This window comes from Pseudophryne corroboree, chromosome 7 (assembly GCF_028390025.1).
Source record: "Pseudophryne corroboree isolate aPseCor3 chromosome 7, aPseCor3.hap2, whole genome shotgun sequence".
NCBI classification, from domain to species: Eukaryota; Metazoa; Chordata; class Amphibia; order Anura; family Myobatrachidae; genus Pseudophryne; species Pseudophryne corroboree.
The window spans coordinates 508141593-508168589 of NC_086450.1; the positions used below are offsets into that span (position 1 = coordinate 508141593).

The following is a 26997-nucleotide window of genomic DNA, read 5'->3' on the forward strand; positions in this document are numbered from 1 at the left end:
GCTCTGTAATGTTAGCTCCTAGCATTTGCATACATAACTAAGAAATGTTTGTGCATCTGTTATTCCTAGCCATGTTCAGACAGTACATAACAAAATGTAGTCTCAAGTTGAAATTACCCATTTCGTGATGTTCAATGTGTGTTTCATTATCGGTTCAGAAATCACACATTGGGGAGATGTATTAAGCCTGGAAGGATCAAGAAGTGATAAGCTCATAACTAATTTTTCAAATCCGTAATGATTGGCTGGTGCGTTGTCATTATCCCTTCTCCAGGTTAATACATCTGCCCCTTTATCCCTTACAACACAGTTGCAACACTCAGCCACAGCTGCCCAACCATTTAATCCAGGACACCTATAATTTACATAGGTCCTGTCACTGGCAAAGTCTGCATTTCACTTAGTTTTAAATCAGCAATAGAACCTGTGTAAATCACAGGTGCCCTGAATTAAAAAAAAAAAAAGGTATAGGGGTATATTCATTTGAAGTCAGATCCATTCCGACATTCATTTGTCGGAATGGATACGACCAGGGCTATTCAATGCCATCTCAATTCGACTTTAAAAAAAAGTTGAATTGAGATGCAGGAGCCGAGACTGGGGAGAGCATCGGCTACAGCAGCATCCACCCGGCTCCAGCAAGCGCCACGGCTCTCCTCAGTCTCTGCTCCCAGATCTTGATTCGTCTTTTTTTAAAGTCGAATTGAGATGGTCGAAGAGGGGGGCACGTATCGGCAGCTATTCCGCCAATTCACGTGCTTTTTGACAAGTCGAATTCCTCGACTTGTCAAATAATTTGGGTTAGATTGAATAGGTCAGAACCCTGTCTGACCTAAAGAAAGTCGACAACTGCTGTCTTTTCGACAGACGCCAGCTTTCAACTTCAATTGAATATACCCCATAGTATGGCAAGCCTAGTATTACTTATCCAGCAGCAGTTAGGCTACAGCCCCGTATCTTCACAGAGTCACAGCTCCTTAATGACTTCGGATAGTTGTAAAATTGCCAACAGCTTATCTAAAACGTTAGTGTTAAGAAGCCACAGAAGAAAGACGCAAGTCCAGATCATTTCTACATTCATTTCATTTCGGACAAGATAAAAAGATCTCAATAAAAAGCCAGAGCTCAGTTTCAACAGGGTAAAGAAACACAAAAAGTTATACTCCCGCTCAATTCCAGCCAAGCCAGTGCGTCCATCCTTCCAGGAATGTTGTCCGTTCGGGACAGGTATGTGATCAGTGTACAGCAGGGAGAGCACTTGCAGAACTACAACCCCTACCATCTCTAGCCGGTAACAGAGGATGGTGGGATATAAAGTCCAACAGAGCGGGCTACAAGTCATCACCTCCTATAATACTCAGTTCACTGTAAATGTCAGCATATCTATTTGTCCCTGAGCAGATAAAGAGCTAATGTATCCTCTCAATTATCAAAGTTTAATGGGTATTTCTCAAAATGTACATACATGATCCCTTACATACAAAGTACATACAGATTTCATCACCGCACGCAGCTGGTCCACTGACTACAAAGTAACTGTTAAAAATAAAATAAAAAGAATTTACAGAGGAAATCTTTAGGATGGAAACAGCAGCAGTTCAGGAAACCGTTTCCGTGGTTCCAGCATACACACGCACAAGTATTCCATGCACCGGTCACCCACACGCCGGGCGGCCATAGCGCAACCGCCAATCCGGTCACTGGCAGCTAGCAACGTCCAGACCTCAGTTACGTCACTAGGTCCCTAGGATGTCCACCTGCGCTGTGCGTATGCTACTGGTAACCTTTAACCGTGAAATGTTCAGCGATATAGGAAGGCCGCATTCAGTCGCAGCGGCTGTGCAAGATACTACAGCAGTAATCTGATTTTCTAGTGGTTGTTGCACAGTTCTATTTAGCGGACTGGTACAGTACACACAAGTGAAGACACACGGTCACGTTAGTATGAAAATATGTACCCTTAATCTTGAAACACAAATACCTGATAAGGCCAATTGCCAGAGGTCCGTTCCGTCTAATGCCGGCTTCCAAAATGCCGTCTCCAGTACTTCCGCCAGTGTAACATCTCACCGCTACCATACTACTACCTGAAGCTCAGAACGCCACCTGCAGGGGATCTGGTGTCACTGGAGAAAGCACTTTGCATACAGTCACAGAAAGGACGCCGTCACTCGGGAGATTGGCAGCCAGACTATATATAAAGCCTTACAAGCTGGGGGGACTATGATCAATAGATGATCGACATGTGACTTTCCAGCTGGCTTTACGTCATTTTGATATTTGGGCTAAAAATACTCCCGTTGCCATATTCTGGGTTGCAGCGCATAATGGATATGGGAATGCCCTCAGCAAAGATGGCACCACTGACACTTGCCATTAGACATCATGGCTGCTCTTGAATTATAACACTACTTGATACGCACCCCCCCCCCCCCCCCTCAAATATCCATCTAGAGCAGAGTTGGGTAACTTACCACTCTCCAGCAGGTGCAAAACTACAAGTACCAGCATGTCATGTAAAAAGTGCTGGGACTTGTGGTTGCACAAGCGATGCCCATCTGCGCTCTAGAGAATCGTACACCGTGTGAGACATTTGTCCGTGCGATGCTGGCTAGTCCAGACTGCGTCTGGGCGTTTGGACGCACCCTTACACCAGACTTGGGTCCAGACACGGGATGAAATGCAGACGTACGAGCAGATGGTAATGTTGGAACCCTGAGGTCACATGTGCTGTAGAGTCATCACGTTGCAGCAAAAAGGCACCGCCATGAGAATCTAGTTATTCATCCCTTACCCAGCGGCTTCTGAGACAGTCCCAACAAAGGAAAACGCTTCCCACCGGCCGCATCCGAAAGATTAAGGCAGAGAAACGGCTCCTGTAGCAGGTGTTCTTCATCCCTTCCCCTCGAGCCCCTTGTGTCAGTGTGAGGTAACATGGAGTCTCCTGGCCCAGCAGGATCTACCACCTCCGAGGGAGGGTGGATAGATTCTAGGAGTCCTGGAGGGAGGTCAGTGTCAGCGTGTCAGGGATTTGGGAGTGGGGGTGGTTGGGGAGGGAGCCGGAAGGTGTCACTAAGGGTCACTTCTTCTGCTTGTTTTTGGCAGAGTTTCGAGGCGGGGTAACTGGACGGGTCTGATTTGCACCCCCATAAGCAAACAACTTCTTGTCAGCAGGCTTTAGGATCTGGAGGAGAAAGGACAGACTTAGAGTACCCGCACAATCCTGTCACACACACTGCAAGCACCGCACACAGCTATATATAAAATGGGATTTAGTTACACTGCATGGAGTCTGCACCCAGAACGCTCATGTATTCCATCTGGAGGATCAAGCGTTACACCAGAGGTTCCCAAACGCGGTCCTCAAGGCACCCCAACGGTCCAGGTTTTAAGTGTATCCATGCTTGGCCACAGGTGAGTTAATTAGCACCTAAGTCAATTTGATTTAACCATCTGTGCTGAGCCATAGATATACCGTATATACTCGAGTAAAAGCCGACTTTTTCGGCACTTTTTTTTTATGCTGGAAAAAGCCCCCTCAGCTTATACTCGAGTCAGTGCCTGGGAAGGAAAGACACGGAGGGCACAGCGCGCACCTCTCCCGTGTCCCTCCTGCGTCTCTGGCGGGTCTATTAAATGACGTACCCGTTCGTGAGCGCTGATTGGCTCACGAACCAGCACTTCATTTAATAGATCCGCCGCTGCACCGGAGACGCAGGAGGGACACAGGAGAGGCGCGTGCTGTGCTCTGTGTCCCTCCTTCACAAAATAGCGGTGGAGAGGGGAGGTTGTACCTGGCACTGGGAAAGCATATTTGGCCCTTTGGGGGGGGGGGGGGGGGGCATATCTGGCCCTGTGGGGGCACATCTGGCACTATGAGGGCTGTGTACGGCTAGAGCGGCATTTCCCACCCTAGGCTTATACTCGAGTCAATACGTTTTCCCAGGTTTTTGTGGTAAAATGAGGTGCCTCGGCTTATATTCGGGTCGACTTATACTCGAGTATATACGGTACCTAAATCCTGGACTGTTGAGGTGCCTTGAGGACTGCGTTTGGGAACCTCTGCGTTACACTATTCTCCCCCTTCCCGCTGTCCCCTATTTAAGCCATCTAGACTGCTCTTCTACCTGGACTGAAGACGCCTTGTATGATGGGGCCCCTCACAGCTAGCAACGCCCTGCACCGCCAACCCACCTGGAAAGAACACATGAGCGATTCATCCACACTCATCATGGACCCGGCGTTGTCAAATTCACCGCAGTAGTTGGGTGCGGAGAACAGCGTCACCAGCTGTCGCTTTGCAAAGAACTCGTAGCCATCCTCCACCACCTACAGGGAGAGATGCAGACAGTCAGGGCAGAAGGGATGAAACAGAGCAATACAGACAGGATGGCATGCATTCTGTACTCACCTGATGAGCTCGGCAGATCAGGTCCAAGTCGTGTTTGTGAAGGAACTTTGCTACAACATCAGCCCCGAAGGTGAAGGAGACCCCGCGGTCATTTTCTCCCCAGCCAAGGACGTCCTTGTCTGGGTCAGACCAAAGGAGATCGCACAGGAGCCCCTGGTCCGGGACGTCCGTGGGACGCAATATCCTTCGTACCTGCTCCATCGATTGCAGGTCGGGGGACAGGCCTAGGAGAGCAGAGCACAGGTGTGATGGGAGCAGACATGAGCAAGATCCACACAAAGTCTTAGGAGAAGATCTATCCAGGGTGGCTGCAGATGCCTGGATATTGTACAGTCACAGACATGAGTCACTTCCCTGTACACAGGAAGTAACTGTGTCTGAACATGTGCAGCTCTGCATGGAGAATCAGCTGGGATGTTACTTCTCTAGAAACACGGCGACACCTAGTGGTCAGCCAGGTCAGAGCAAGTGACGTTAACGTAGAAGATAACTGCGTAGACCCAGGACAAGCCAGCACAGACAATTCTCACTGAGCACTTCAGGAAGGGGAAGAAACTGGAAAAGTTGCCTAGAAGTATTTACCTACTCAGACTTCATATTGGCAGTGCCAGGCTGGTCCCTCAACTGTACCATGTTTTCCTACTTCTTATACTAAGATTAGATCAGGAATTCTCAACAGAATTAACCATCTCCCCCATAAATGACGCGGTCAGTGGACCTCCCCTCCCACAGCGCTCTGACCGGTATATAGAATTATCCTCACCTCCGTGACAGCAGAAGATCTTCTCATCCACAATTGCAGCGACGGGTAAGCAGTTAAAGCAGTCTGTAAACGTCTTCCACAGCTTGATATTATATCGTCTTTTACCTGCACAAACAGAGGCCCCGCATACATTAACAAGATGGGACTCAATCCCCCATCACGTTACCAAGAGCCAATGATCTTCTTACAAAAAGGTATATAAAGCCAAGGACTCCAACCACAGGTAGCCGTAGATACTACAATGTTACATACAACCAGGATACAAGGATGACCCCAACCCACTGTACACTACCGCCAAAACTGCCCGGCGATCCTTACACTCATCGTAGAACCCGTAGATGCGGTTGATGCTGGCGCACTCATGGTTCCCGCGCAGAAGGAAGAAGTTCTCAGGGTATTTTATCTTGTAAGCCAGCAGTAAGCAGATAGTTTCCAGGGACTGCTTGCCACGGTCCACATAGTCCCCCAGGAACAGGTAGTTACTCTCCGGGGGAAATCCTCCATATTCAAACAGTCTTAGAAGGTCATAATATTGCCCGTGAACATCACCTGCACATACAGGTAGAGAAAGAGCAAGAAATGGTCATTGAGAGAAGAGACAGCCTTACAGGCCTATGAACCCAAAATACAAAGTGATAGATGTGAGATCTTGTACACCCATCTGTAAAGGCTTCCTAAGACGTGTCGGAGGCTTGGCCTACAGCAGAGACACAGCTATAGTACCACCAGTGGCTGGATGCTCTGTCCTTTTATCACATTAGGGAAATCTCTGCATAAACATAGATAAGAACCCCATATTTTTATCTCAAACCTTATTGGATCCTTATTTCTGTGTAAGGATATCCTTATGTCTATCCCATGCATGCTTAAATTGCTCTACTGTCTTAGGCTCTACCACCTCTGATGGAAGGCTATTCCACTTGTCCACTACCCTTTCTGTGAAGTAATTTTTCCCTCAAATTTCCCCTGAACCTCCGCTTTGTTCTGATAAACACCTGAAACGTACACATTTCTTAGGAGGGCACGTCTTTGCTTAGAAGAACACTATTTTAGATGCAACGCATTGCTAAAACTATAAACAATCATCAAAATAAATGCATATAAATGTGCGACAATATATAAAAAAAAATGCTTCAAATAATATGCCACCCAATAGTGCCGATTCTGATAAATCTGCAAGTCTTTGTATGTTTATGGAGTCTTGTAGTAGACCAGATAAAGGTATGCTGCCACGATGTATCGCTGCGCCAATTTTCAAACGCTGCCAAAAGTTCCATAAACTTTAAATACCCCAAACAGCACAGAAAGATATATAAATTATGAATAAACCCTACACATAGCATAAAAACAAAAACCCATATGCAAACACAGAGCTGCCACTACTGACCACTAGAACCTATACAACGTGCCGGACCATCCTGCAATAATATCTGGGAGCTGTCTCATTAGGTCTCTGTCCCATTCACATCAGTCCCTGTCTCCGTTAGAAGTTACATTGCTAACCGTGCCACCACACTGAGGCCACTACAGGGATGGTAAGGTTATATTACCGGTCTTGTTTCTATTTCACCTCATCCATAACAAGCTACTTTGACTTGAAAAGCAGACAACGCACTTACCACAAATCTTTAGCGGGGCCTCCAACTCCAGGAGGATGGGCTGGCTCAGGAAGATCTCCCGAGACTTCAAACACAAGCCCCGGATCTCGTTCTCCGACAGCTGAACGTTCTTCCCCGGCCGACAGCCTTTAACTGAAGAAGATGCAAAGATTGTGTTATGGACCTAAAGTCACCAAATCACCAGACACCAGTGTTCTCCCCAAGATCAATTTCACAGGGGGTGCACCTGGCACTATCCTGCTGCCGGTGCCCGGCTTCCAGAGTCACGCTGTACTTCCATTACTGTGACTGGCACAGCGATAGATCTCTCCCCTGTCTGTAAGAGACAGGGTGTGGTTTGTGCAGAGGGTAGCTGGAGCGTAGAGCACTGTGTCTCAGTATACAGTTATATCTGTGTACAGCCAGCGGGAAATATCTGCAAGAGTCTTTTAAAATTATATCAGCGTCCAGCAATAATAAACTGCACCCACCCAGCTACTTCTTAATGCCACCCAGCTGGCAAACTTATCCGGGGAGACCACTGAGCACTTCTCCGACGTCATTACTAGAGATACAGACTCGGATACCGTCCTTCCACCACCCGTAGTCACCGTCTGCACTGTCAGAGTACCCTCCCATGGGCTGATCCAATGAGTTTTGCAGAGGACTATGCAGTAATGACAAAGAGGCTGGGATGGGCCATGAAGTGCCACCAATGGGCTACTGTAAGGCGGTCTTACATAAATCACGCACAGTAGGCAGCGGCCGCAGGGAATCACAGATTCTCCCGGGCGCGCACATGCGGCATTCAAAACAATTGAATTCCCCCTCCAAGACATTAATAATTTTATTTATATAGCGCTCTTTCTCCGACAGGACTCAAGGTGCTTTACAGACATAAAAAACAAATGCACACAGCACATTACACTGAATACTTTCAACCGGGGTGTTTTAATACTTTTGACCTGTAGTGTAATGCTGAATTGTTTACTTGGGGGGGGGGGGGGGGGACTAAAAGGTCCAACTTTGGCGCAGATGTATGAGAGTGCGCTGTGGTTTCTGCTGACCACAGCGCACGTAAGCCATGCATTTAACACAACCCCCTAATGTATCAACGGCATCTTAACGCCGTGTGCTTCACCTGTTGCGCACCCCCGTCGCTTACCTGCAGTCACCAATGGGACACGAAGGGCAGAGGTAATGTATGATTGCCTCTGCAGTCACTTTACGCCTCCTAAAGCCACCGGTCCGGACCACCTCCCCCGGACAGGCGATGTGTAGTTTAAGCATTGGTGGATGTTTTTTTTTTTTAGTGAAACAAAAACAATCGATCGAGGACAAACAGTGCATCATACCGCCAGCTAGAAGCAGGGGAGAAGGGCGCACACAATGCGGCGCCAAGACCAGCCGAGCCGATGTGGAAGGTGCGCTATCGTGGGACAGGTAAGATAACGCCCTCCCACCTCGGCGGGGGCCTCAATAATACATTGTGGCGTCGGCAGCAGGTGTATCACCACGCCCCTGGACACATAACGTCCATAAGGATGTTTTTAATACATCTGCACCTTTATCCCTTACATACAGGGGAGACTGTACACGTCACATAAACCCTTCCCTCCAGAACACACAGCATATTACAGCTTCTACAAGTCTGCACTGCTTCAAGAGCTGAGCTCCTAAGCACCTGGGGAGCGGACAGGGCGGTGCTGTTTGCAGATGACAGGCGGCTGCCTAATCGCAGTACAAAGCAGCAACTGAGCAATCACACAAATGGGAGTTTGCTGCGAAGTTGCCAAGCCTAGATGGGAGAGACGAGGGCCTCCACCTCCCCTCGGAGCAGCTCCTCCTGGCAGGACAGGTGCACCCTTCCACACAACATGCCAGTGACAGGGAAAAGCACACAGACTAATCTGCAAGCGGCTACACCAGCCCGACGTCCCAGCAACAGCAAACAAACAGCATTGCAGGGTCTAGCTGGAGAGATTACAGCAGATCCACAGCACTGTACAGTACAGTGAGCAGGACAGGGGGTGGAAGAGCAGAGGGGTAAATGCAGGAGGCTGGGAACAGGAAAGGAAAACACAGGTGACCAAGAGATAGGGAAATGATGTAATGGAGGACACTGTACAATTACTTATTTATAGAGTACAGCGACTTATGCTGCGGGGGATATTGCCTTTAATTACCTATGGGCAATGCTCACTTCCAAGTATGGGAGCTGTGACGGATGGAGGCTGAAGACACGACTTAACTGCACCAAATAAAGTACTCTCCTATGGAAGGCCCTTATTACACAGGGTACAGACAGAGCCTACTGTCAGGTCTTGCGTAAAGAAACCGTAAATTATACATTATTATTTTAAGAGGGCAGACACTTTGTGTCACAGCTTGTTTAACGCTTTACAGTTTACCCATATTCTACATATACTCAATAGCCACAAGCACGCTGCTGCACAATAAGGACACCGAGGCATGAGGCACGGCACATCTGTGAGCCGAGACGCGGATGCTCCACTTCCACGTGGCTGGTAACAGTAGAACTGCAGAATACCGGAGGTGATCGCATTACATGAGGCTTGTACGGATACATGTGAAAGTGCTTAGCATTAGCCTGAAAGCCGCTTACTAGGGGGGGTGCAACTGATACACGGCTGGCCGGGGATAACCTACATTTCACAACACAAACATCACGGGAACGTCACATTGCAGGGGACGCGGGAGACGCTCAGCGGGCAACGTGTCAGACTGGCACACCATGTTACACCTCAGTGTCATACATGTGTGTAAGGGACAGTTACCTATAGAGCCCATTCCTGTTTTGCATGCAATAAAGGGAGACTACAGATGTGTCCTCACACACCTAGCATCTATATGTCATAGGATGCCCAGCATTGCCTAGATGCCCCCCCGAGGTGCGTCTTATGCACATGGCAGAAACACCAATACACCACACACAGTGTACTAGGGATGCTGCAGAGGAATTGGTTTTACACATGTAGAAAGTCGCAGCTCAACGGAATCTGGCGTGAGAAAGACGCGGCATTGCATCACTTTGTATACAGAATCACTCAGATGTACAAATGGCGTTCAGTGCAGTCTAGCACAGTAGTCTTGTGGCTTCCAGTTTTATTTGTGCAAACAAGAGGCACATTTTTAAGTAAGACACCCAGCGCGGCCGAGTCACCCAGGACCTGGAACGCAGAGAGGGACTGCTGGACACGGCTGAAGAAACAACGTATTAGAGCGCATCTGTATATACGGCCCTTGTGCAACAGTGAGTACACAGATAGTTATACTATGCTGCAAGATACAGTCCTAGTTTCCCGTGTACAGTAGACAACTGTACCAGGGAGCAGCTACACGATCAATGGCTGAGGGGTGACACCATCAATGATAAGCAGTCATGGCACCAGTAGAAGCCTGCAAGCCAAAAATAATGTTAGTGAAGGAAGGGGTTTTCCAGACAGACACATGAAGACTTATGTTTTACATACAGGACGTACGCATTGCTAGAGCAAACAGAGGCGCATGTAATGGTAAGTTACTGTATGTAGCTCCAATAACCACTACTACATCTGAGAGCGACAGAAAACCAGACAGCCATCCCCTAAGTGCACCAGTAACCACCTAGTGAATGAAAAAACAAAATAAATATATATATATATATATATATATATATATATATATATATATATATATATATATATATATATATATATATATATATATACACACACACACACGGGTAAAAAAGTATTTGGACCACCACCGAATGCGCAAGTTGACCCACTTAAGAAGATGAGGGAGGTCTGTAATTTCCATCATAGGTACATTTCAACTGTGAGAGAGAATCTGAAACAAAAACTAGGAAATCACATTGTATGATTTTTTAAAACAATTGATTTGTATATTCTTGTGGAAGATAAATATTTGGGCACCTACCAAGCAGCAAGATTTCTGGCTCTCACAGACCTGTTACTTCTTCTTTAAGAAGCTCTTCTATCCTCCACTCGTTACCTGTATTACTGGCACCTGTTTGAACTGGTTATCTGTATAAAAGACACCTGTCCACACCCTCAAACAGTCAGACTGCTACCTCTCCTCCATGGCCAAGACCAGAGAGCTGTCTAAGGATGCCAGGGACAAAATTGTAGAGCTGCACAAGGCTGGGATGAGCTACTCGACAATAGGCGAGCAGCTTGGTGAGAAGAGATCAACTGTTGGCGCAATTATTAAAAAAATGGAAGAAATATAAGATCATCGACATTCTCCCTCGACCTGGGGCTCCATGCAAGATCTCACCTCGTGGGGTATCAATGATCTTGAGAACGGTGAGGAATCAGCCCAGAACTACACAGGGGGACCTGGTCAATGACCTCAAGAGAGCTGGGACCACAGTCACAAAAATTACCATTAGTAACACACTAAGTCGTCATGGACTGAAATCCTGCAGCGCCCGAAAGGTCCTCCTGCTTAAGCCAGCACATGTCCAGGCCCGTCTAAAGTTTGCCAGTGACCATCTGGATGATGCAGAGGAGGATTGGGAGAATGTAATGTGGTCAGATGAGAGCAAAATCGAACTTTTTGGTATAAACTCCACTCGCAATGTTTGGAGGGAGAAGAATGATGAATGGCATCCCAAGAACACCATACCCACTGTGAAGCATGGGGATGGAAACATCATGCTTTCTGCAAAGGGTATAGGATGACTGATCCGTATTAAGGAGAGGATGAATGGGGCCATGTACCGTGAGATTTTGGGCAAAGACCTCCTTCCCTCAGTAAGAGCATTGAAGATGGAACGTGGCTGGGTCTTCCAGCATGACAATGACCCCAAACACACCGCCCTGGCAACTAAGGAGTGGCTACATAAGAAGCATTTCAAGGTCCTGGAGTGGCCTACCCAGTCTCCAGACCTCAACCCAATAGAAATCTGTGGAGGGAGTTGAAAGTCCATGTTGCCCGGCGACAGCCCCAAAACATGACAGATCTAGAGAAGATCTGCATGGAAGAGTGGGCCAAAATACCTGCTACAGTGTGTGCAAACCTGGTCCAGAACTACAGGAAACGTTTGACCTCTGTAATTGCCAACCGAGGTTATATTACAAAGTATTGAGTTAAACTTTTTGATTGTCCAAATATTTATTTTCCTCAAGAATTTACAAATAAATTGTTTCAAAATCATGCAATGTGATTTCCAGATTCTGTCTCCCACAGTTGAAGTGTACCTATGATGGAAATTACACACCTCATCTTTTTAAGTGGGTCAACTTGCACAATCGGTGGCTGTCCAAATACTTTTTTGCCCCACTGTGTATATACACTTTTTTTACTCTCTCTCCTTCTCTGAGGAAGGTTTGCGCATCAGTAAAGGAACACCTGTAGTAATACAGGGGATGCCTCCTGTATACAGCAACTTATCTAAAGACAAATACTGGAGACAGAAGCACTAATTACCACAACAGCTTCTTATCATTACTACAAACATGAATTACAGGCCCGGCCTGGGAGACATAATGATCTCTCCCACAGGCTGCGTGCAGTATATAATACACACACAGGCAGGCCTAACACCATCTACAGCACTTAAGGGTAAATGTATAAAGCAGTGATAAGTGTGGAGAAGTTGCCCATGGCAACCAATCAGAGTATAATTTTATAGTATGCAAATTATAAATGTTATGTCAATGCTGATTGGTTGCCATGGGCAACTTCTCCACTTTTATCACCACTTCATACATTTACCCCTGAGTGTATCATGTTACACACACTTATAGCAGCAGCAAGACACTACTGTCTCTCAGAATCGGAGGGATCTTTTGAAATCACAGATTATAATATACAGGAGAGAATAAACGTATGGAATGGTGTACATGTAATGGTTTAGTAGGAGATTATATGAATATGAAGCACGGTATATAACAAAGGGAGGCAGTTAATTTCCCACCAGTCGGGATCCAGGAGGTCGAAATCCAGACACCGGAATCCCGACAGTCAAAATGCCGGAGGTCGAAATCCAGATCGCCGACCGGGATTCCCACTATTTTGACCGCCGGGTTCCCGACTGCCAGGAAATCCTTCTGAACCCATAAGAAAGCAAGATATACAGGGATGGGATATACAGGGCACGGTGTATAATATACAGGGATGGGATATACAGGGCACGGTGTATAATATACAGGGATGGGATATACAAGGCACGGTGTATAATATACAGGGATGGGATATACAAGGCACGGTGTATAATATACAGGGATGGGATATACAAGGCACGGTGTATAATATACAGGGATGGGATATACAAGGCACAGTGTATAATATACAGGGCACGGTGTATAATATACAGGGATAGGATATACAAGGCACAGTGTATAATATACAGGGATGGGATATACAAGGCACGATGTATAATATACAGGGATGATACAAGTCACGGTGTATAATATACAGGGATGGGATATACAAGGCACGATGTATAATATACAGGGATGATACAAGTCACGGTGTATAATATACAGGGATGGGATATACAAGGCACGGTGTATAATATACAGGGATGGGATATACAAGGCACGGTGTATAATATACAGGGATGGGATATACAAGGCACGGTGTATAATATACAGGGATGGGATATACAAGGCACGGTGTATAATATACAGGGATGGGATATACAAGGCACGGTGTATAATATACAGGGATGGGATATACAAGGCACGGTGTATAATATACAGGGATGGGATATACAAGGCACGGTGTATAATATACAGGGATGGGATATACAAGGCACGGTGTATAATATACAGGGATGGGATATACAAGGCACGGTGTATAATATACAGGGATGGGATATACAAGGCACGGTGTATAATATACAGGGATGGGATATACAGGGCACGGTGTATAATATACAGGGATGGGATATACAGGGCACGGTGTATAATATACAGGGATGGGATATACAGGGCACGGTGTATAATATACAGGGTTGGGATATACAAGTCACGGTGTATAATATACAGGGATGGGATATACAAGTCACGGTGTATAATATACAGGGATGGGATATACAAGTCACGGTGTATAATATACAGGGATGGGATATACAAGGCACGGTGTATAATATACAGGGATGGGATATACAAGGCACGGTGTATAATATACAGGGATGGGATATACAAGGCACGGTGTATAATATACAGGGATGATACAAGTCACGGTGTATAACATACAGGGATGGGATATACAAGTCACGGTGTATAACATACAGGGATGGGATATACAAGTCACGGTGTATAACATACAGGGATGGGATATACAAGGCACGGTGTATAACATACAGGGATGGGATATACAAGGCACGGTGTATAACATACAGGGATGGGATATACAAGGCACGGTGTATAACATACAGGGATGGGATATACAAGGCACGGTGTATAACATACATACAGGGATGGGATATACAAGTCACGGTGTATAACATACAGGGATGGGATATACAAGTCACGGTGTATAATATACAGGGATGGGATATACAAGGCACGGTGTATAATATACAGGGATGGGATATACAAGGCACGGTGTATAATATACAGGGATGGGATATACAAGGCACGGTGTATAATATACAGGGATGATACAAGTCACGGTGTATAACATACAGGGATGGGATATACAGGGCACGGTGTATAACATACAGGGATGGGATATACAAGGCACGGTGTATAACACAGGGATGGGATATACAAGGCACGGTGTATAACATACAGGGATGGGATATACAAGGCACGGTGTATAACATACAGGGATGGGATATACAAGGCACGGTGTATAACATACAGGGATGGGATATACAAGGCACGGTGTATAATATACAGGGATAGGATATACAAGGCACAGTGTATAATATACAGGGATGGGATATACAAGGCACGATGTATAATATACAGGGATGATACAAGTCACGGTGTATAATATACAGGGATGGGATATACAAGGCACGATGTATAATATACAGGGATGATACAAGTCACGGTGTATAATATACAGGGATGGGATATACAAGGCACGGTGTATAATATACAGGGATGGGATATACAAGGCACGGTGTATAATATACAGGGATGGGATATACAAGGCACGGTGTATAATATACAGGGATGGGATATACAAGGCACGGTGTATAATATACAGGGATGGGATATACAAGGCACGGTGTATAATATACAGGGATGGGATATACAAGGCACGGTGTATAATATACAGGGATGGGATATACAAGGCACGGTGTATAATATACAGGGATGGGATATACAAGGCACGGTGTATAATATACAGGGATGGGATATACAAGGCACGGTGTATAATATACAGGGATGGGATATACAAGGCACGGTGTATAATATACAGGGATGGGATATACAGGGCACGGTGTATAATATACAGGGATGGGATATACAGGGCACGGTGTATAATATACAGGGATGGGATATACAGGGCACGGTGTATAATATACAGGGTTGGGATATACAAGTCACGGTGTATAATATACAGGGATGGGATATACAAGTCACGGTGTATAATATACAGGGATGGGATATACAAGTCACGGTGTATAATATACAGGGATGGGATATACAAGGCACGGTGTATAATATACAGGGATGGGATATACAAGGCACGGTGTATAATATACAGGGATGGGATATACAAGGCACGGTGTATAATATACAGGGATGATACAAGTCACGGTGTATAACATACAGGGATGGGATATACAAGTCACGGTGTATAACATACAGGGATGGGATATACAAGTCACGGTGTATAACATACAGGGATGGGATATACAAGGCACGGTGTATAACATACAGGGATGGGATATACAAGGCACGGTGTATAACATACAGGGATGGGATATACAAGGCACGGTGTATAACATACAGGGATGGGATATACAAGGCACGGTGTATAACATACATACAGGGATGGGATATACAAGTCACGGTGTATAACATACAGGGATGGGATATACAAGTCACGGTGTATAATATACAGGGATGGGATATACAAGGCACGGTGTATAATATACAGGGATGGGATATACAAGGCACGGTGTATAATATACAGGGATGGGATATACAAGGCACGGTGTATAATATACAGGGATGATACAAGTCACGGTGTATAACATACAGGGATGGGATATACAGGGCACGGTGTATAACATACAGGGATGGGATATACAAGGCACGGTGTATAACACAGGGATGGGATATACAAGGCACGGTGTATAACATACAGGGATGGGATATACAAGGCACGGTGTATAACATACAGGGATGGGATATACAAGGCACGGTGTATAACATACAGGGATGGGATATACAAGGCACGGTGTATAACATACAGGGATGGGATATACAGGGCACGGTGTATAACATACAGGGATGGGATATACAGGGCACGGTGTATAACATACAGGGATGGGATATACAGGGCACGGTGTATAACATACAGGGATGGGATATACAGGGCACGGTGTATAACATACAGGGATGGGATATACAGGGCACGGTGTATAACATACAGGGATGGGATATACAGGGCACGGTGTATAACATACAGGGATGGGATATACAGGGCACGGTGTATAACATACAGGGATGGGATATACAGGGCACGGTGTATAACATACAGGGATGGGATATACAGGGCACGGTGTATAACATACAGGGATGGGATATACAGGGCACGGTGTATAACATACAGGGATGGGATATACAGGGCACGGTGTATAACATACAGGGATGGGATATACAGGGCACGGTGTATAACATACAGGGATGGGATATACAGGGCACGGTGTATAACATACAGGGATGGGATATACAGGGCACGGTGTATAACATACAGGGATGGGATATACAGGGCACGGTGTATAACATACAGGGATGGGATATACAGGGCACGGTGTATAACATACAGGGATGGGATATACAGGGCACGGTGTATAACATACAGGGATGGGATATACAGGGCACGGTGTATAACATACAGGGATGGGATATACAGGGCACGGTGTATAACATACAGGGATGGGATATACAGGGCACGGTGTATAACATACAGGGATGGGATATACAGGGCACGGTGTATAACATACAGGGATGGGATATACAGGGCACGGTGTATAACATACAGGGATGGGATATACAGGGCACGGTGTATAACATACAGGGATGGGATATACAGGGCACGGTGTATAACATACAGGGATGGGATATACAGGGCACGGTGTATAACATACAGGGATGGGATATACAGGGCACGGTGTATAACATACAGGGATGGGATATACAGGGCACGGTGTATAACATACAGGGATGGGATATACAGGGCACGGTGTATAACATACAGGGATGGGATATACAGGGCACGGTGTATAACATACAGGGATGGGATATACAGGGCACGGTGTATAACATACAGGGATGGGATATACAGGGCACGGTGTATAACATACAGGGATGGGATATACAGGGCACGGTGTATAACATACAGGGATGGGATATACAGGGCACGGTGTATAACATACAGGGATGGGATATACAGGGCACGGTGTATAACATACAGGGATGGGATATACAGGGCACGGTGTATAACATACAGGGATGGGATATACAGGGCACGGTGTATAACATACAGGGATGGGATATACAGGGCACGGTGTATAACATACAGGGATGGGATATACAGGGCACGGTGTATAACATACAGGGATGGGATATACAGGGCACGGTGTATAACATACAGGGATGGGATATACAGGGCACGGTGTATAACATACAGGGATGGGATATACAGGGCACGGTGTATAATATACAGGGATAGGATATACAGGGATATAACGTGTATGTAACACACGGGGCACCGGGGATAATATGACGGGGACTCGGGCACACAGGGGCCTCTCTCACCCTCGAGCAGCCGCTGGATGATGGAGTCGATGTTGAGCTTCTCGGCGTCGCCCATGGTCGCTGCTGCGGTGGTTGCCGGGGTGAGGCGGGTGCGAGCGTCACGTGGGAGCTGCCGGTCTCTCTCGGTCTCCGCCGGCCAGTGACGTCACGCGCGGCACCTCCTCCTCCTGACTCCCCCCGGTCGCGCTCCCTTCTCTCTGTGAATGGAGGTGACACAGCGCGCATGCGTGGCCCGGACCGGCCGCTCCCTATAGGCCGCCAGTGACGAAGTCTTCGAACTTGAACGCGCCCCTTTTCCGTTGCGTGTGAGGGAGGGAGACACGCCACAGCTGGGCAACCATTGGCTGCGACTACGCGGCCGCTGATTGGCTGGGGCGGTGGCTGATGGTGACGTCATGACGGCGAAGGCGAGGCTCGAAGCCCTATTGGCCGCCGGCGGCGGAACTGTGCTTTGCGTCCTTTCTGGCGTCTCACTGAGGGGCGGAAACTTTTTAGACCTTCCAATGGGGCAGCCAGTCAGATTTCAGCTTTCATTCTATAGCGTTCTAGATAAATGATAGCTAGAATCTGATTGGTTGCTATGGGTTACACTGCAACTTGTCCTCTCTAGATGGGTTATTACATTTCCTATACAGTGTAATGTGTCAGAGCCAAAGCGATGACTGACCTAAGATAAAAGGAATGGGTTGGGGGGTATTTTGGGGGGGCTCCATACAGTGGAGGCTGGACAACCGTGTCCTCCCTTCTGCCCCAGCGCAGTTCCATTGGGGATAAGTCCTTTTCCTATACTCAGATTACATCTTCTATTCGCTCTTCGGAGACGGTGTGTCTAGGAACACTTCCCATAATGTAACAGGAGCCGCCATTGGCAAGACGCAGCACGTAATACATTGTATAAGTATGTATTATAGAGCCATAAATGAGGATAATGCAAGCGTGACTGTAGGAGAAAAACAGAAGTGGTTGTTATTATTATTTTCTGTAATGTCCTAGTGGATACTGGGAATTGAAGATTACAATGGAGTATAGATCGGTTCCATTGGAGCCTGGCACTTTAAGAAATTAATAGTGTGTGCTGGCTCCTCCCCTATATGCCCCTCCTAACAGACTCAGTTTAGAAAATGTGTCCAAGAAGCCGGGTGCATTCTGTGTTGCTCTCCAGAGAGTTTTCTTTAGAAATATCTTTTAGTTTATTATTTTCTCTTACGTCCTAGAGGATGCTGGGGACTCCTTAAGGACCATGGGATATAGACGGGCTCCGCAGGAGACGGGGCACCTAAAAAGAACTTTGACTATGGGTGTGCACTGGCTCCTCCCTCTATGCCCCTCCTCCAGACCTCAGTTAGATCTTGTGCCCAGAGGAGAAAGGGTACAATGCAGAGAGCTCTCCAGAGTTTTCTGTTTTAAAGAATTTTGTTAGGTTTTTTTATTTTCAGGGAGTCCTGTTGGCAACAAGGCTCCCTGCATCGTGGGACTGAGGAGAGAGAAACAGAGCTGGCTTGTCAAGTTGGGCACTGTTTCTAAGGCTACTGGACACCATTAGCTTCAGAGGGAGTCGGAACACAGGTCTCACCTGGGGTTCGTCCCGGAGCCGCACCGCCGTCCTCCTCACAGATGCCGAAGATAGAAGCCAGGTGAGTATGAGAAGGCAAGAAGACATCAGGCGGCAGAAGACATCAGATCTTCATGAGGTAAGCACGCAGCGGTAAGCTGCGCGCCATTGCTCCCAGTACACACACACAAGCAGGCACTGAAGGGTGCAGGGCGCAGGGGGGGGGGGGGGCGCCCTGGGCAGCAATATTCCTCATTTTGTGAAATATGAGCAGGATTAGGCTGTGGCACAGTAAATCCACAAATCCCCCGCCATTTTTTATATAAGTTTTCTGGGACCGAAGCCCGCCGTCGGGTGGGTGGGGCTTGATCCTCAGCACTAACCAGCGCCATTTTCTCCACAGAAACTGCATGAGGAAAAGCTGGCTCCCTGATCTCTCCCCTGCTGAACTTCACAGGCTGGAAAAAAGAGGAGGGGGGCACTTTGGAGACGCAGTGAGTGGGAATTAAGGCTATATATATATATAAAAAGCGCTATCTGGTATATATATTCCAGTGTTTTTAAGCGCTGGTGTGTGCTGGCATACTCTCTCTCTGTCTCTCCTAAGGGCCTGGTTGGGGTTTTGTCCCCTTATAGGTTAATCCCTGTGTGTGTGGGGTGTCGGTACGTGTGTGTCGACATGTCTGAGGCGGAAGGCTTCTCCAAGGAGGCGGTGGAGCAAATGAGTGGTGTGTCCCCGTCGGTTATGCCGACTCCGGATTGGATGGACATGTGGCATATGTTGAATGCAAGTGTGGCATCTTTACATAAAAGGCTTGATAAGGCTGAATTAGGGGGGACATCAGGGGGTCAATCCTCGGATTGGACCGACTCACAGGGCCCGTCGGGGTCTCAAAAGCGTCCTTTAACACAAGACACTACTACCGACACGGATTCTGACTCCAGTGTCGACTACAATGAAGTAAAATTGCACCCTAGGGTGACTAAAACCATTCAGTGTATGATTGTGGCAATAAGGGATGTGTTACATATTGTGGATGAACCCTTGGTCCCCGACACAAGGGTACACATGTTTAAGGAAAAGAAACAGATTATTAATTTTCCCACATCTCATGAATTAAATGATTTCTTTGGAAAAGCTTGGGAGACACCAGAAAAGAGACCGCAGATCCCCAAAAGAATTTATATGGCATACCCCTTCCCTAAGCAGGACAGGGAGATTTGGGAATCATGCCCCACTGTGGACAAGGCCCTGATGCGCTTGTCCAAGAAAGTGGCGCTACCGTCTCCTGACACAGCGGCCCTTAAGGACCCTGCAGATCGCAGGCAAGAAACTACCTTAAAGTGTATTTATTCTCATACGGGGGCTGTGCTAAGACCGACAATTGCGTCGGCATGGCTGTGTAGCGCAATTGCAGCTTGGACAGATGAGCTGACAGATCAATTTGATAATATGGATAAGGATACTATATTCTTAACTCTAGCCCATATAAAAGACGCAGTCTTATTTATGAGGGATGCTCAAAGGGACATTGGATTGCTGGCTTCTAGGGCCAATGCCATGTCTATCTCGGCGAGAAGATCCTTATGGACTCGCCAATGGACGGGTGATGCGGATTCCAAAAAACATATGGAAGTACTACTCTATAAGGGTGATGTATTGTTTGGGGATGGGCTGACGGACCTGGTTTCCACAGCTAGAGCAGGTAAATCAAAGTTTTTACCATATATTCCCCAACAGCAAAAGAAAGTAACACCCTATCAGATGCAGTCCTTTTGGTCCTCTTTCCTCGTCAGAGGTAAGGGCAGAGGCAAAAGAGCACCTGCTTCGGCAGGTGCCCAGGAACAAAAGTCCTTCCCGGCTGCTCCAAAACCCACAGCATGACGCTGGGGCTCCCCTGAGGGAGTCCGCACCGGTGGGGGTACGTCTTCGACTTTTCAGTCAGGCCTGGGTCAGATCAGACCTGAATCCCTGGGTGTTGGAAATTGTTTCCCAGGGGTACAAACTGGAGGTGCCCCCGCGCCGATTTTTCAAATCGGCCCTACCAGCTTCCACATCGGAAAGGGATGTCGTGTTAGCTGCAATTCAAACGCTGTGTATACAGCAAGTGATAATCAAGGTTCCCCTGCACCAGCAGGGAAGAGGTTACTACTCAACCCTATTTGTGGTCCCGAAACCAGACGGTTCGGTCAGACCTATTTTGAATCTGAAATCCCTAAACCTGTACATAAAAAGATTCAAATTCAAAATGGAATCACTCAGAGCGATAATAGCCAACATGGAGGAGGGGGAGTTTATGGTGTCTCTGGACATAAAGGATGCATACCTTCATGTCCCCATATATGCCCCCCATCAGGAATACCTGAGATTCGCTGTACAGGATTGTCATTACCAATTTCAGACGTTGCCGTTTGGACTTTCCACGGCCCCGAGGATTTTCACCAAGATAATGGCGGAAATTATGGTGATCCTGCGCAAGCATGGAGTCACAATTATCCCATACTTGGACGATCTCCTGATAAAAGCGAGATCAAGGGAGAAATTGCTGAGCAGTGTGGCACTCTCTCTGAGAGTGCTCCAGCAACACGGCTGGATTCTAAATCTACCGAAGTCACAGTTGATTCCGACAACTCGACTACTGTTCCTAGGTATGATACTGGATACGGAACGAATGAAGGTCTTCCTCCCAATAGAGAAAGCCCAGGACATCCAGAACATGGTCAGAGACCTGCTAAAACCGAAAAGGGTGTCAGTTCACCAATGCACTCGAGTTCTGGGAAAAATGGTGGCGGCCTACGAGGCCATTACCTTCGGAAGGTTCCATGCAAGGACTTTTCAATGGGACCTTCTGGACAAGTGGTCCGGGTCCCATCTGCACTTACATCGGAAAATAACTCTGTCCCCAGGGGCCAGAGTGTCTCTCCTGTGGTGGTTGCAAAGTGCTCACCTGCTGGAGGGTCGCCGGTTCGGGATTCAGGACTGGATCCTGGTTACCACGGACACGAGCCTCCGAGGATGGGGAGCGGTCACACAGGGAAAAAACTTTCAGGGACTTTGGTCAGACCAGGAGTCCTGTCTACATATCAATGTGTTGGAACTCAGGGCCATTTACAACGGCCTTCGACAAGCGGAGAGTCTTCTTCGAAACCTACCGGTTCTGATTCAATCAGACAATGTCACAGCAGTGGCTCATGTGAACCGCCAAGGCGGGACAAGAAGCAGAGTTGCGATGGCGGAAACCACCAGGATTCTTTGCTGGGCGGAAAATCATGTAAGCGCTCTGTCGGCTGTCTTCATTCCGGGAGTGGACAACTGGGAAGCAGACTTCCTCAGCAAACACGATCTCCATCCAGGAGAGTGGAGACTTCATCAAGAAGTCTTTGCAGACATAACACGTCTTTGGGGAACTCCTCAAATAGACATGATGGCGTCATGCCTCAACAAAAAGCTTCGGAGGTATTGTGCCAGGTCTCGGGACCCTCAGGCAGTGGCAGTAGACGCTCTGATAACACCGTGGGTGTTCAAATCGGTCTACGTGTTTCCTCCTCTTCCTCTCATCACAAAAGTGTTGAGGATCATAAGGCAAAGAAGAGTACAGATGATACTTGTTGTCCCAGACTGGCCTCGAAGGGCCTGGTACTCAGATCTACAAGAGATGCTCACAGGAGACCCCTGGCCTCTTCCTCTGAGGGAAGACCTATTGCAACAGGGGCCCTGTGTATTTCAGGACTTACCGCGGTTACGTTTGACGGTATGGCGGTTGAATGCCGAATCCTAGCGAAAAAGGGGATTCCGGAAGAGGTCATCCCTACTTTAATAAAGGCTAGGAAGGAGGTGACGGTTAAGCATTATCACCGTATCTGGCGAAAGTACGTGTCTTGGTGTGAGACCAAGAATGCACCTATGGAAGATTTTCATCTGGGTCGTTTTCTCCACTTCCTACAGACAGGAGTGGATATGGGCCTGAAATTAGGCTCTGTAAAGGTTCAGATTTCGGCCCTCTCGATTTTCTTTCAGAAGGAATTGGCTTCTCTTCCAGAAGTCCAGACGTTTGTAAAGGGAGTGCTACACATCCAGCCTCCTTTTGTGCCTCCAGTGGCACCGTGGGACCTCAACGTGGTGTTGCAGTTTCTAAAATCACACTGGTTTGAACCGCTTAACAAGGTTGAGTTGAAATTTCTTACTTGGAAGGTGGTCATGTTGTTGGCCTTGGCATCGGCAAGGCGAGTATCAGAATTGGCGGCTTGGTCACACAAAAGCCCTTACTTGATTTTTCATGTGGATCGAGCTGAATTGAGGACACGTCCGCAATTTTTGCCTAAGATGGTTTCTTCATTCCATGTGAATCAACCTATTGTGGTGCCTGTGGCTACAAATGACCTGGAGGATTCCAGATCCATGGACGTAGTCAGGGCCTTAAAGATTTATGTAGCCAGGACGGCTAGAATTAGGAAAACAGAGGCTCTGTTTGTCCTGTATGCGGCCAATAAGATTGGCGCACCTGCTTCGAAGCAGACTATTGCTCGCTGGATCTGTAATACGATTCAGCAGGCTCACTCTACGGCTGGATTGCCAGAACCCAAATTCGGTTAATGCCCATTCCACTAGGAAGGTGGGCTCTTCTTGGGCGGCTGCCCGAGGCGTCTCGGCTTTACAACTTTGCCGAGCGGCGACTTGGTCAGGGTCAAACACTTTTGCTAAATTCTACAAGTTTGATACCCTGGCTGATAAGAACCTAGCGTTTGCTCAGTCGGTGCTGCATAGTCATAGGCACTTTCCCGCCTGATTGGATGCTTTGGTATAAACCCCATGGTCCTTACGGAGTCCCCAGCATCCTCTAGGACGTAAGAGAAAATAAGATTTTAAACCTACCGGTAAATCTATTTCTCCTAGTCTGTAGAGGATGCTGGGCGCCCGTCCCAGTGCGGAAACTCTGCAAGACTTGTATATAGTTGTTGCTTACATAAGGGTTTTGTTACAGTTGAAACCGGTCTTGGACCGTTACTGTTATTGTTCATACGGTTAACTGGTTATGTATGTTCCAGGTTACATGTGTCAAAGTCAGAAAAATATCCCTATACATGCTGCCATATTTGCACCTCACGCTGGTCCGCGCTGCGCATGCGTGCGCTTTCCCGTGATAACGCATACCCGCCGATGCGTGCACCCGCTCGCATCGGTATGCGTATTTACGGTAAAGAGTATGTAGTCGTAGCGTGCGACCCAATCGTTACATATTTCCACAATTAACGTAGTTTATAGATCATGGTCCCTTTGATAGATTCTGAAAGTTTGGTTAATATAGAATGTCCCTAAACGGAGGGATCCCTCTTTGTATTGTAGGAAGGGTCTAACAGGAGTCATACAGTAGTGTTTGGTACCCATCGGAAGAGTATTTAAATAGCAATATTCCGGTGTTGGTTTGGAGCGTATTAATCGCTCGTGCGAATAGTTATGGACATAAGAAGTTTATGTCCCTTACTATTATTTACTCTCACTCAGGTATGCGGCGGGAAACCCAGTTTCCCACCCACCTGAGCGGTTTGAAATCGTCACAGCCCACCTGTATGAATTACCCAATGACCTTTTGTTATGATGCGAAGCCGAATTCCTGTGTCCAATGGATGACAAGATTGTAGGGACCATTAGATTGCATTGTGTGTGGGGCATAAATAGGCAGGCCGACCACATCCAGCTCTCACTCTTCAACGGTTCTCATTGCTGAAAATCGGGTGCTGGATGTCCAGGCGCATGCGATCGTTTCCCCTTATGCGTAAGTTTTTCTCCGTGATCATATTGTCTTACTGTGAGCCATCTCTCTCATCTCTCTCTCTCTCTCTCTCTCTCGCTCTCTCTACTCTTTCTCCCATATTTTCCTTAAAGTATCTCTAATTGTATTGTATTGTATTTTATAGTGTAGTTATTTGGTTAGGAAGTCTCTGTTATATTGTAGTGTATCATTTGTACTGTGATTCCTTTTTACAAGTATATTAGTTATAATACAGTTAATAGGCTTTGGACCCTAAACCAGTATCTGTGTATTTCCTATAGTGTTGTGTTCACTTGAGCGTCGGTGACGCTCAAGCAGCTTTGTAGTTAGTCAGGTTACACAAGGTTGCACTTACACCCTGTATTCACATTAAGGTATTCTGTGTATCTCATTGTTAAAGGCATAGATATCAAGGTACAGCGTTGTGAGCGTCTGCGCCGCTGGTGATCTCCTCGTGGTCTCGAGCGTCCGCTACGCCATAGCGAATCATTACGTTTGTCTGTAGCCAATAGTGTGTCAGTCTGGTGATCTCTGGGCCGTAAGCGAACGCGACGCTTGAGCGTCTCGCCTACGGCTGAGCGATCGTTACGCAACTTACGTACCCTTACGGTACTTCTTAAGTAAACAGCGTATAGTGTTCTTAGACCTCATAAAGGGTTATATATATACGATAAATAGATTCAGCTTTATCAATTGGCGGCTCGTCCTGTCCTTCACATATCTGCACTAGGTAGATCAGCAGACATTATCCCCCAGCAAAGGGTGGGAGGTTGTCTCGCAGTGCTGACGGGATAAGCGTCTGCTTCACTTAGATAAAGAGTGCTGAAGGAATCCGGGAACCGGAGGTAAGAACAAAACGCTTGTGTCTTTTAAAAAAAACTGTTTATTTGTCTTCTGTCTTGCGTACACACGCACGCATACATATATCTGCATTTCTTTTTCATTTTCGTATATCACTATCCTGTTTGCCAATTTTATAGTTGATAGAAAAGTGCTAAAAGAGACTTGCTGTTATTTTATAGTTTAAGAATAGAGGTAATAGTTAAAAGTGTAGAGAAACACACAGGTTTGCCTGGGAGATAAGGCAAAGCCAGTGGGGTACGCGGTAGATGATCAGGGATCGTCTACATTGATAAAAGTATATTGTGTTACGGTGGATCTTTGCATTGCGTACACGTGTCTCTAACAAAGACTAGCGTACGCAATCCAAAGGCCGACGCACGCAGCGTGCATTACGCAACGGAGCGTCCGGTTACGCCCACGTAGCTCAAATCACGAAAAGTTGAAATTTTAGCGCAAAGCGATAATTAACGCAAAGGTGATAGTTAGCGCTAAGCGGTAAATAGCGCAAGAGGCGATAAATAACGCAAGTCTATTTTTGAAAACCCTGAAATTTAGTTTAACAGATCCTGCTCCTAATTGGTAACACAGCTGGGCTGAAGAAAAATTTCTGCGCAGAAATAGATATAAATGAAAGTGTACATGTGTTGAGTGAGTGTGTTTTTGTATACAAGTTTATACAACTTAGAGGTTGAACCAAAAGAAATCGGGTAGGACATACGTGTAAGTGACATACACGGTGGCTAAGGAGGCATCCTTGGTTAAATAATATTTGAGCATTAGAGTATAGCGGACCAGTACAAGACCAGGAGGTCATACCAGGAGGTCGTACAGACAAGACCAGGAGGTCATAAGGAGACAAAGAGGTCCGCTATAAAGGTAAGAGGCACAACCCCGGGGGTTGGTGCAGAACCCATATAGGCCATATAAGCTCTGGCTGAAGGAATTCGCAGCCGAAATTTTCGATTCCACTGATCTCTCAGTACATAACAGGTAGTGCTTATGTACTGAACGATTGTACCGCACGTCATTGTGTGCATTAGTAAACCTGACTAGTATCATTTTGCGTACAAAAGTCAT

General features: G+C 46.8%; 1 protein-coding gene across 1 annotated transcript; it reads right to left on the bottom strand.

Annotated features, from left to right (window-relative positions):
* Positions 1-1065: 1065 nt before the first annotated feature.
* Positions 1066-18033, bottom strand: LOC134945865 (serine/threonine-protein phosphatase PP1-gamma catalytic subunit-like). Its single transcript, XM_063935406.1, has 7 exons — positions 17755-18033; positions 6794-6925; positions 5493-5723; positions 5175-5279; positions 4412-4635; positions 4195-4329; positions 1066-3184 (listed from the first exon to the last, which is right to left on the bottom strand). Exons 1-7 carry the CDS (start codon positions 17807-17809, stop codon positions 3080-3082), a joined length of 987 nt encoding a protein of 328 aa, XP_063791476.1. The 5' UTR covers positions 17810-18033; the 3' UTR covers positions 1066-3079.
* Positions 18034-26997: the final 8964 nt, after the last annotated feature.

Coding starts and splice junctions, on each gene's coding strand:
- LOC134945865 (XM_063935406.1), bottom strand. CDS start 17,809: ATGGGCGACGCCGAGAAGCTCAACATCGACTCCATCATCCAGCGGCTG. Junction 5,724..6,793: donor GGCCCCGCTAAAGATTTGTG/GTAAGTGCGTTG, acceptor CTGTATGTGCAG/GTGATGTTCACGGGCAATAT. Junction 4,636..5,174: donor GATCTTCTGCTGTCACGGAG/GTGAGGATAATT, acceptor CTGCTCTCCTAG/GCCTGTCCCCCGACCTGCAA.